Source organism: Lampris incognitus, chromosome 14 (genome assembly GCF_029633865.1).
Source record: "Lampris incognitus isolate fLamInc1 chromosome 14, fLamInc1.hap2, whole genome shotgun sequence".
In the NCBI taxonomy this organism is placed as follows: Eukaryota; Metazoa; Chordata; class Actinopteri; order Lampriformes; family Lampridae; genus Lampris; species Lampris incognitus.
Window position 1 is genome coordinate 20,883,319 of NC_079224.1, and position 11,870 is coordinate 20,895,188.

The following is an 11,870-nucleotide window of genomic DNA, read 5'->3' on the forward strand; positions in this document are numbered from 1 at the left end:
TATGAAACTACTATATTGGCTCCAAACACATCCACCATCCCACACTTATGACAACAAATAAAGGGAAGTGATGACAAGGCATGAGGACTTTGGCAAACGGGTTGCAAAAGGTGTTGCCTTTAAGGTAAGCTTGATCATTTCAATTGGGCACATATCTTAAAGTCAATGTGTTAGCAAGGAAAAACTTCCAAGGCTGTGTAAAACAGTCTGGCAGGTAAAATTAAGTGCACCCAAAATGGTTTAAAAACTGGAAACTATGTTCAAATATGGTCCTATCCAGTAGGAAAAAATGGGCAGGACAGCAATAAGGAATATTTTACATCAATTATAAATATAGTATGTGAGTAAAATCATCAATATATTTAATAAAAAAAACAGTTTGATACGGTTCATTATTCTTTTATAAATATTTCAACATTCACATCCTATCCTAGTAAAACATGTACATATACAATATGTACAAACTCTCAGTTTCACCTCATGGTAAGGTCAAACGTCAAGTGGTCTGCAACTACTAAGCAGTGTTGTTCACACCTGAGCTTTGTGTGTGTGTGTGTGCGCGCATGTAAGTGCTTGTGTATACTGTGAATACATAAGTTATACCAGCATCTACGTGACAGTGTAGAGCTCCTCCTTGGTGCTATGGCAGAGCGTATACCCACAAACCCTGGGTTGCCAGCTCCAGCTCCAGCCCCGGGTCCAGCCCCATGCTTCCTTGTCCTTCTTCTCTCTGGGTGGCAACAGGAACACCACACTGCTGGCTACCAACATGTGCCACAGTGAGTGTGTATAGTAGTAGTTGTCTTCTGTCTCAGCAAAAATGTATACACACACACCAATCAGTGCGCAGCCGAGCCCAGGGATCAGGTAGAGGACCCAGCGTTGCCAGGAGGGCGGGTAGCAATGTCGCCGCCTCACACCACGGTAGACCTGCACACAGGAGAGGGCAAAGTAACGACACAAAAGGTTATCCGGTGGGAGATAAGGGGTCTGGGTCCCACAGGTGGTTTGTTATCTAGTCCTTATACCCTGGTTATTGTTTGTAAGCTCCCAACCATAATAATTATTTTGTTTTCATTTTTTTAATAGTTTCCAGACCCAAGGGAATTCTCAAGTGCACCCTGAAGAAATGCTGATAAGAGAGAAAAAACCCCCAATACATTTCTGAGGATCGTGATAAGTTGCATCAGGAAGTTTAATTAAAATGACACTGTGCAATGTATCATCAAACGGCAAAATTTCCAGACCAGTATAAATTGGAGTTTTGAGATGTACTGTTCACATAAATAAATATCAATAATGCATTACAATATCTAAAGCAAATATCTAATGTGGTGTGAAATATAATCCATAAATTATCACTGATAGTCTCTTACCCAAGCCGTGACCATGGTCAGCACAGCGAAGATGACCGGGCCCAGCATGTTCCACAGGCCTCTGCGGTCCAGCTGCATTGACATGGCTATCAGCAGAACCCCAAGTATGAAGAGAGTCTACATACAAAGTCAGACACATACACACACCCACACAGGCGCAAAGAATGAGGCAAATTAATGACCCCCTACCTTCATACAAGTGCAATCCAAAAACAAATGAATAAAAAACAGCATAATACCATCATTGGTACTTTAATTAATGTGGAACCTAAGTTACTTCATTAACATTGTTAGCAGGACAGTATCTTACGTATTTGATTGAGTCCCTGACCCGAGCCATGCAGAGGATGGTCACCCAAATAGAAGAGACTGAACCCAAGAAATCACAGTACTGCAGGGTGTCATAGTCCATGATACACAGCACAGCCACGCCTGGTTGGTCGCACGCATGGTAGAACTACAAACATGAAGGACACATTAAAAAAGGAAAAAAGTATGGCGCTGCCGGTTATTGCCCATGATAAACTGTCACTACATCTAGCTTCTCACACAGATGGAGGAGGTATGCATCAAGGGTGCTTCCCATTCCTAGATAAACACTAAATCCCTGTAAGATACAAAAGTCTATCATCAATATGCCAAATATAATATGGACACAAATGCAAATGGCATGCCTTCGGGGTAGTATTAAATAGACGTAATGGAAAATGCAATCAAAAGATTTGTTGATTTAATTGTTGTATTGAAATACAAACTCAAAATTCCTCAGACATGTAAATAAGCATTTTTCTCTGTGTGTGTCTGTGTGTGTGTATGATTGTAAGTGTGTGTATGTGTGCATTACCGTAGAGAAAAACATGGTAAAGAGGTAGACGGAGGCCTCTGTGATGTAGTAGCGTTTAAGGGCCACGATGATGGGGGGCAGGAACAGCAGGTTACTGAGCGTGAGCAGTAGAGCTGCTGTCAACTGACGACTGTAGGACTGGGCTGTTGAGCTGTCAGTGCAGCCCCACCCACTCCAACCTGAATGTACACAAACACAGACAAATTAAAAACTTATACATGAGAGGATATACACTCACCGGCCACTTTATTAGGAACATCTGTCCAACTGCTCGTTAACGCAAATTTCTAATCAGCCAATCACATGGCAGCAACTCAATGCATTTAGGCATGTAGACATGGTCAAGACGATCTGCTGCAGTTCAAACCGAGCATCAGAATGGGGAAGAAAGGTGATTTAAGTGACTTTGAACGTGGCATGGTTGTTGGTGCCAGACGGGCTGGTCTGAGTATTTCAGAAACTGCTGATCTACTGGGATTTTCACGCACAACCATCTCTAGGGTTTACAGAGAATGGTCCGAAAAAGAGAAAATATCCAGTGAGCGGCAGTTCTGTGGGCGAAAATGCCTTGTTGATGCCAGAGGTCAGAGGAGAATGGCCAGACTGGTTCGAGCTGATAGAAAGGCAACAGTAACTCAAATAACCACTCATTACAACCGAGGTATGCAGAAGAGCATCCCTGAACGCACAACACGTCGAACCTTGAGGCAGATGGGCTACAGCAGCAGAAGACCACACCGGGTGCCACTCCTGTCAGCTAAGAACAGGAAACTGAGGCTAAAATTCGCACAGGCTCACCAAAATTGACAATAGAAGATTGGAAAAACGTTGCCTGGTCTGATGAGTCTCGATTTCTGCTGCGACATTCAGATGGTAGGGTCAGAATTTGGCGTCAACAACATGAAAGCATGGATCCATCCTGCCTTGTATCAACGGTTCAGGCTGGTGGTGGTGGTGTAATGGTGTGGGGAATATTTTCTTGGCACACTTTGGGCCCCTTAGTACCAATTGAGCATCGTGTCAACGCCACAGCCTACCTGAGTATTGTTGTTGACCATGTCCATCCCTTTATGACCACAGTGTTCCCATCTTCTGATGGCTGCTTCCAGCAGGATAACGCACCATGTCATAAAGCTCGAATCATCTCAGACTGGTTTCTTGAACATGACGATGAGTTCACTGTACTCAAATGGCCTCCACAGTCACCAGATCTCAATCCAATAGAGCACCTTTGGGATGTGGTGGACCGGGAGATTCGCATCATGGATGTGCAGCCGACAAATCTGCGGCAACTGCGTGATGCTATCATGTCAATATGGACCAAACTCTCTGAGGAATGTTTCCAGTACCTTGTTGAATCTATGCCACGAAGGATTAAGGCAGTTCTGAAGGCAAAAGGGGGGTCGAACCCAGTACTAGCAAGGTGTACCTAATAAAGTGGCCAGTGAGTGTATATATATATATATATATATATATATATATATATATATATATATATATATATATATATATATATTAAAAAAACAGAATCATCGAAGTTACTTTTTCTTCTCTCCCCCCCTTTTTCTCCCCGGTTGTACGTGGCCAACTACCCCACTCTTCTGAACTGTCCCGGTCGCTGCTCCCCCCCCTCTGCCGATCCGGGAAGGGCTACACACTACCACATGCTTCCTCAGATACATGTGGAGTCACTAGCCGCTTCTTTTCACCTATCAGAGAGGAGTTTCACCAGGGGGACATAGCATGTGGGAGGATCACGCTATTCCCCCCCAGTTCCCCCTACCCTCCGAACAGGCGCCCCGACCGACCAGAGGAGGTGCTAGTGCAGCGATCAGGACACGCACCCACATCTGGCTTCCAAACCACCAGACCAAGGGACGCCCAACCAAGCTGGAGGTAACATGGGGATTCGAACCGGCAATCCCCGTGTTGGTAGGCAACGGAATAGACTGCTACGCTCCCCGGACGCCCCTACTTTTCCTGTATTGATAAATATTTTTAAAGACAGTTTTAAGAATATTCTGTACAAACATGAACATGCAGAAATGATTAGAAATACTAATTATCAGCCACATTTTTTTTCAATAATCCATTTTTCCAGGATATTTTGGATTATTTAAGATAACTTATCAAGTTGAAATCTTATTTATGATCTGCATATTGTGTGGAGTTCAGGGAGGAGTTAAGACAGGCACTGGGTGGTAGTGAAGAGTTGCCAGATGGCTGGGCAACCACTGCAGAAATAGTGAGGGAGACAGCTAGGAAGATACTTGGTGTGTCACCTGGACAGAGGAAAGAAGACAAGGAGACTTGGTGGTGGAAGGAGGAAGTACAGCAAATTATACAGAGGAAGAGGTTGGCAAAGAAGAAGGGGGATAATCAGAGAGATGAAGAAAGTAGACAGAAGTACAAGGAGATGCAGTGTAAAGCGAAGACAGGTGGCAAAGGCAAAGGGAAAGGTGTATGGTGAGTTGTATGAGAGGTTAGACACTAAGGAAGGAGAAAAGGACTTGTACCGATTGGCTAAAAAGAGGGATCGAGCTGGGAAGGATGTGCAGCAAGTTAGGGCGATCAAGGAAAGAGATGGAAATGTGCCGACAAGCGAGGAGAGTGTGCTGAGAAGGTGGAAGGAGTACTTTGAGGGGCTGATGAATGAAGAAAATGAGAGAGAGAGAGAAGGTTGGATGATGTGGGGATAGTGAATCAGAAAGTGCAGTGGATTAGCAAGGAGGAAGTGAAGGAAGCTATGAAGAGGATGAAGAGTGGAAAGGCAGTTGGTCCTGATGAAATACCTGTGGAGGCATGGAGATGTCTAGGAGAGATGGCAGTGGGGTTTTTAACTAGATTGTTTAACACAATCTTGGAAAGTGAGAGGATGCCTGAGGAGTGGAGAAGAAGTATACTGGTACAGATTTTCAAGAACAAGGGTGATGTGCAGAACTGTAGCAACGATAGAGGCATAAAGTTGATCAGCCACAGCATGAAGCTATGGGAAAGAGTAATAGAAGCTAGGTTAAGAGGAGAGGTGACGATTAGTGAGCAGCAGTATGGTTTCATGCCACGAAAGAGCACCACAGATGCGATGTTTGCTTTGAGAATGTTGACTGAGAAGTATAGAGAAGGCCAGAAGGAGTTACATTGTGTCTTTGTAGATTTAGAGAAAGCAAACAACAGGGTGCAGAGAGAGGAGGTGTGGTATTGTCTGAGGAAGTTGGGAGTTGCAGAGAAGTATGTAGGAGTGGTGCAAGATATGTATGAGAGAAGTGTGACAATGGTGAGGTTTGCGGTTGGAATGACAGATGGGTTCAAGGTGGAGGTGGGATTACATCAAGGATCGGCCCTGAGCCCTTTCTTGTTTGCAATGGTGATGGACAGGTTGACCGACGAGATCAGGCAGGAGTCTCCATGGACGATGATATTTGCGGATGACATTGTGATCTGTCGCGAGAGTAGGGTTCAGGTGGAGCGCCTGGAGAGGTGGAGGTATGCACTGGAGAGAAGAGGAATGAAAGTCAGTAGGAGCAAGACGGAATACCTATGCATGAATGAGAGGGAGGACAGTGGAATGGTTAGGATGCAAGGAGTGGAGGTGACGAAGGCATGAGTTTAAATACTTGGGGTCAACTGTCCAAAGTAACGGGGAGTGCAGAAGAGAGTGCAGGCAGGGTGGAGTGGGTGGAGAAGAGTGTCAGGAGTGATTTGCGACAGAAGGGTACCAGCAAGAGTTAAAGGGAAGGTTTACAAGATGGTTGTGAGAACAGCTATGTTATATGGTTTGGAGACAGTGGCACTGACGAAAAGACAGGAGGCAGAGCTGGACGGGGCAGAGTTGAAGATGCTAAGACTTTCATTGGGAGTGATGAAGAAGGACAGGATTAGGAATGATTATATTAGATGGACTGCTCAAGATGGACGGTTTGGAGACAACGCAAGAGAGGCAAGCTTGAGATAGTTTGAACATGTGTGAAGGGGAGATGCTGGGTATATTGGGAGAAGGATGCTGAATATGGAGCTGCCAGGGGAGAGGAAAAGAGGAAGGCCAAAAAAAGGAGGGTTTATGGATGTGGTGAGGGAAGACATGCAGGTGGCTAGTGTGACAGAGGAAGATGCAGAAGACAGGAAGAAATAGAAACGGATGATCCGCTGTGGTGACCCCTAACAGCAGCAGCTGAAAGTAGTAGTAGTAGTAGTAACCTATCAAGTTGAAAAAATGACGAAACATTATTTTTTATTTTTGACTGTACTTAAAAGATTTTGTTTTTTTGCAGATATGATAGGCCCAGTGCCTGAGCGCATTCTATAAAGCATGCCAAAACCAATGCATGGGTGACGTTAATTCTTCACAACACCGATATCACAATGTGCCAGATGATGACATCACTATCATTTTATAAAGAGCAATAACATACATATGTCAACTAATACATAGGGATGGGTATCATTAAGATTTTAATGGCACAACTACTCTTACCGATACTGATTATCGATTCGGTACTCTTATCAGTTCTTTTTGTTGTCGTTTTTTTCAGGAGAAAAAACAAAAATTAAGAACAGAATTAACATTGCTTATTTTCTCATGTCTGGACAGAGCGTTACTTTTAATCATTAACCGTGTTTGTATAATGTAGTTAACTCCGTGTGGGCTTTATAGGTTGCTAGCATACATAAGATACCTGAGGTGGATGGGACAACAAGAGATGAACTACGAACTAGGCAGTCGAAAACTGTGCATTTCTCCACCTGTATTGGATGCACTATCACTGGATGTTTAAAAAAAGATTGCTTGTGTTTCCGCCCTTGCATGCAAAAGACTTGTTGCACTTGCGGCAACGAGCATCGTCAGCATCGACTCTAGTGACGTATAACCAGACTTCTAACTGTTTAGTTCTCCCCGCCATTGTCACTAAGAGCAGGCTGTGTGTGTGTGTGTGTGTGTGTGTGTGAGTGTGAGAGACAGCGCACGTGTGCGACTGAGAGAGAGAGAGGCAGAGAGAACTGGCCCCGCCCCTTGGCTCACACATACAACAGGCTCCGAGAGAGAGAGAGAGAGAGATCTCTCTTGTGGATTGGGAATAGCGAAAATGCTTCATAGACAAATGTCTTAATTTTATAGCAAATTAGAAACAGAGTTGGTGAGATAAAAGGTGCAACATAACGTTATGTCGCCTAAATGAATAGGAAATGTATCTTCTTAATTTCTCCTATACCGACAGCAGAACCGTTAATGTCAGAGCTTATCAATACTATGGTCTTTAATAATTTAGCACCAGCGTCCATTTAATACCCATCCGTACTATCCATCCATTATCCAAACCGCTTATCCTACACAGGGTTGTGGGGATGCTGGAGCTTATCCCAGCAGTCATTGGGCGGCAGGCAGGGAGACACCCTGGACACGCCACCAGGCCATCACAATTCATGCAAATTTTGAGAAATGCTTTTAAAGCATTTAGCCACCTGAGTTAAGCAAAGATTTAAGACGACTAAGGAATAAGTTGATCAATGTGCTCATAAATACTGTTTTGTGTGTGTGTGTGCATGTGTGTCATACCAGCCTTGCAGACACAGGCAGCATAGAGGTAGCTGTAGGATCTCAGTAGTCTACATTCACCATACGTCCCACAATCCTCTACACAGGCACTGATAAACACCTCTGGTACCACAGAAACCACCAATGTGTCACTGCAATCACTGCTGTGGGACACACACAAATACTGTTATACAGCGTACAAGACGGAGACATCTAATCAAACTCCTGGACAGGAAACAATGCAGAAAGAGAGATGAAGTTGAGAGTGTGTTTACATGTGTGTGTATATCACCTGTTGCAGGTGAGTTGCAATGTGAGGTACCATGTTGTTGACTGAGGGAAAGGCAGCCTGACCACAGCCTTAGGAACACTGGCGTTCACATGAACACCGTAACCTAAAAACAAAGCTACACACACACACACACACACACACACACACACACACACACACACACACACACACACACACACACACACACACACACACGTGAAGTTATGCAGAAACTTTTGCAGTGTGAAGCAGTGAACCAATGCAGAGTCCTCGAATATATTGAGGTCAACAGGGATGTTTTTATTGATGGATAAGAAACAGTGAATCCCACTAAAAGCAACTATCTGTACATTTGTCTGTTATGTAACATGTTAAAGTCTTATATGACATGAATGGATGATTCTAATGAGTAGTACCTGTGCGGCAGGGCTGAGAACTGTTGAGGCTGAGAACTGGAGCCCACGGAGAGAAACAGCCTACCACATTGCTGCTGTTCCCCATAGTAATATTGGTCTTAATAAATACACAACCACAAAGACAACATTTACAGAATGCCATTAGGTAGCAGTGCAAAACAGCACAATGCAGAGAAATATGGGTATGGCTCTGTGCTGCTTACGGTGTTGAGGGTAAGCTGTAGGTTGAGTGTGCCGCCGCTGGTTTGCATGTGCAGAGGGTAGCTGAGCAGGGTGGGTTTTGTGTGTGTAACACTGACATTCGGCCCATTGACGGGGCTGAAGCGGAGTGACAAAACGTCCAGTTCCTCACTGACCACAGGGACACTCCACACACATCCCGGTGACAACGGTGATGATGAGTTGCTAAGGGCAACTGCCTGCACTGAGCTGTTATTTGCTGACGTAAGGTTGCTTTCGCTGTTGTTGCTGTGGAGCTTGATGACGTAATCATCTCCTGAAAGGCCGACACTCTTTGGTTTACAGCCAACTGAGGCACACACACACACACACACACACAGAGGGCAAGAAGACTCTTAACAGGAGGCACAACATAAAGAAAATGTTTGTTTAACTTTGTTGTATGTGATGGTAGATGTGCATTTCACTGCTCACCTGTATAATTTGATGTGATATGGAATGTCACGGTGCGATTGTCATGGTCACTCTCCACAACAACCCTCATCCAGGTGTCCCATGGTGGGGCGGAGAGAGTTGCAGAGCAGCCAACGGCTGAGCAGTTCACTGTCACTGGGGCTTCTGGTGCAGAAAAGGACCCAAGCCTAAGGACCAATGAACAGTTTCCACGCTCTGGTCCCTCCCCCCAGGAGCAGTCAGCCACAGAAACAGAGAGAGATGAGGCAAACTCTGGAACAAACAACCTGGAATGTACAGGTATACATTGACCTGAATGCAGTTATTGTATCTCTATAAAGAATGTACATGAAATTCATGAATAACTGACAACCAAAACACACCAGCTGGAGGCAGTATGGTCTCAAACACACACAAACGTGCTGCGACACACACACCCAATCTTACTTGAGGCGTGCAGGTTTGTCTGGGGCTACTGTTTGGACTTGGGTTGTGGCCTGTTGTAAAATGGGAGTGTCCACAGCTCTCCTGATTGACAGCTGAGGTTGAAAAAAGTAGGAACAAGATGGAAACCCCTGTGCCAAACAAAGAGTGGGAGTGACAATGAAAGAGAGAGACAGAGAGAAAGCAAGAGAAAGAAGGAGAAACATATACCCTGTAATTTTCAGATACATATTACAATTTGCTGACATATTTTACTTGCTTTTCATTTAATACCAGCTTTTGGTAAACATCAATGAACTTCACATAGTAATACTGAGACATGCACAGGAAATCTGGGGAGAGAAGCAGAGGAATGCTGTTTTGTAGCTTTGCATAAAAAAAAACAACACAACAACCTGCTAGTAGGCCAGCAGAACAGGTTGGGGTGAATTGTCGATTTACCACAGTGTTCTGATTACTTCCGCTACTGAGTTGTTTCTCACATGGAACAGAAATAAACTACTGACACTATACATCAGCTATTGAGATGAATACAGTGTTTTCCTCCACATATAGTGAATAAGCAAGCATCGGATTGTATAGGAAGTTTGTTGATATTTGCAAGCCTAACAAAATCTATAAGATTAGAATGTCACAGACCAAACATGTGTACTAATAGGCCTCAGTGGAAAACCTATGGAGTTAATTTTTAAACAGACTAATTAATCAGCAGGGGAACTGTGTGGACACTAAACATTTTCAACTGAGACAGAAATAAATACGACATAAATTAAGAAGATGTAAACAAAAACTGGTTTGGTGTGCGGGAGAACACATTTATACATCAGGATTTAAATTCTTTGATGTTCAAGACCTATGAAACTTTCTTACGACAGAAGAATAAGTGGCTCCGAACACACCTTCTGTTCTATACGGCCATCATGTCGAGGTAAATGGGCAGCGAGGTACCAGTTGCCAGGGGCAGGATCGGAGAGGTTAAATGTCGTGGAACTGCGTGACGTCACCGGAAGGGTCACAGAAAGGGCGGGGCTCCACAATGTTGCATTGGGAAACACCAATCCTACGGGGTTTATGACCGGTGGGGCACCCCATCGAATATGACTGGACAAGAGTAAGAGAAGAGATGGTAAATGAACATAGAAACAGATAAAGAAGTCATTTTGGCTACATTGTATTGTTGTAGTACAGAAAATGAGGTTTTGAAAGAGTGGAGGGATTTCAATTCAAATGTGTGGCAAACAAAGCATGAGGGAAGATGAGAGTTAAAGGAGGAGACAAGTGAATCCTGTCCTGGTGCAGATTACAGTAACTTACATGGTGACATTATGTTTCCCACAGTGGAAACCATGGCCCCTGGTTACTGAAAACAGCCAGCGAGCCACTGCCGTATCCTCTGGAATCTGAAATCTCTGTAGCCTCACGTTACCAAACCAACCATATCTTGACAGCTTCTGAGCAGGCTTGGACGACAGCTCTGATACAAATGTCACCTGTCCACCTGAAGCCATACACACATACTTAGACACCTGCATAAATATGGATAGGTGCACAGGAACGAAAACCTGACCAGGAGCATCTAAGCTGTGGCTAGACCATGGATGGATATTGAGGACAAAACAATTAAATACATACTGGGGCAAAAAATAAAGACAGTTCCTGACAAAGAGTAAAGAAAAATCTAGAAGTCACACTGAGAATGCCAAACGTTACTGGATGACCATAAACAAAACTTGAACCTACATAAAATAAAATATAGTGGAAATGTTAATTCCAATATAACAAGAATTATAGAAATTGAATTAGATGTTTTCTTTCTTTCTCTCTTTTTTTGTTTGTTAAGACAGTCACGCCATTGTATTCTATTGTAACCACCGGGCAGTCAAACCGTCAAACATAACGATGAACGTTATTTGCAATCACAATAGACCATCTAGCTGGGTAGTTTAGCAGTCATGCTAATGTCCGCTTATTCGCCGACTCTCCCGACGTTACAACGACTTACCATCTCCCAAAGTCCCAGCTGCCAAGACGCCGAAAAAGACACAACGTAGAAAATAAACTTCCATATTTCACTTTCAACGTTGTGAACCATCACATCTTCCTTCGACAGGTTGTTGATACGCGGAAATAATGTGAGACAATTTGTTTGACCTGCGCGGCACTTCCTGGTTCGGAGGTAAACAGAGGACGTCGGCGGCGTGCAGGGGTTGACTAGTTTCTGGGTCGTGAGTTTGTCACTAGAGGGCGCTAAACATGTGTAATGGACGAGTCTGAAACAACGACTGACATGTCACTTTAGTAAACACGTTGAGAGGGTGCTTAAAGGTTCAGCTTATATTCAGATCTTCCCCCCTGG

The 11,870-nt window shown here is 44.0% G+C and overlaps 1 protein-coding gene across 1 annotated transcript; it reads right to left on the reverse strand.

The window, feature by feature from the left end:
• Positions 1-389: 389 nt before the first annotated feature.
• pgap6 (post-glycosylphosphatidylinositol attachment to proteins 6) lies at positions 390-11,664 on the reverse strand. The gene is made up of 13 exons (XM_056293579.1): positions 11,517-11,664; positions 10,829-11,012; positions 10,414-10,615; positions 9,518-9,645; positions 9,092-9,357; positions 8,641-8,966; positions 8,438-8,534; positions 8,043-8,157; positions 7,772-7,914; positions 2,221-2,399; positions 1,687-1,833; positions 1,377-1,493; positions 390-930 (listed from the first exon to the last, which is right to left on the reverse strand). The coding sequence occupies exons 1-13, from the start codon at positions 11,578-11,580 to the stop codon at positions 610-612; spliced, it is 2,289 nt and encodes a 762-aa protein (XP_056149554.1). The 5' UTR covers positions 11,581-11,664; the 3' UTR covers positions 390-609.
• Between the last annotated feature and the right edge of the window lie 206 nt (positions 11,665-11,870).

Excerpts from the sequence above, each read along its gene's own strand:
- pgap6 (XM_056293579.1), bottom strand. The coding sequence starts at position 11,580 with ATGGAAGTTTATTTTCTACGTTGTGTCTTTTTCGGCGTCTTGGCAGCT. Across the intron at positions 8,158-8,437 it reads TTCTCAGCCCTGCCGCACAG|CTTTGTTTTTAGGTTACGGT; the intron begins GTACTACTCATT and ends GTGTGTGTGTAG. Across the intron at positions 1,494-1,686 it reads TCAGGGACTCAATCAAATAC|ACTCTCTTCATACTTGGGGT; the intron begins GTAAGATACTGT and ends CTTTGTATGTAG.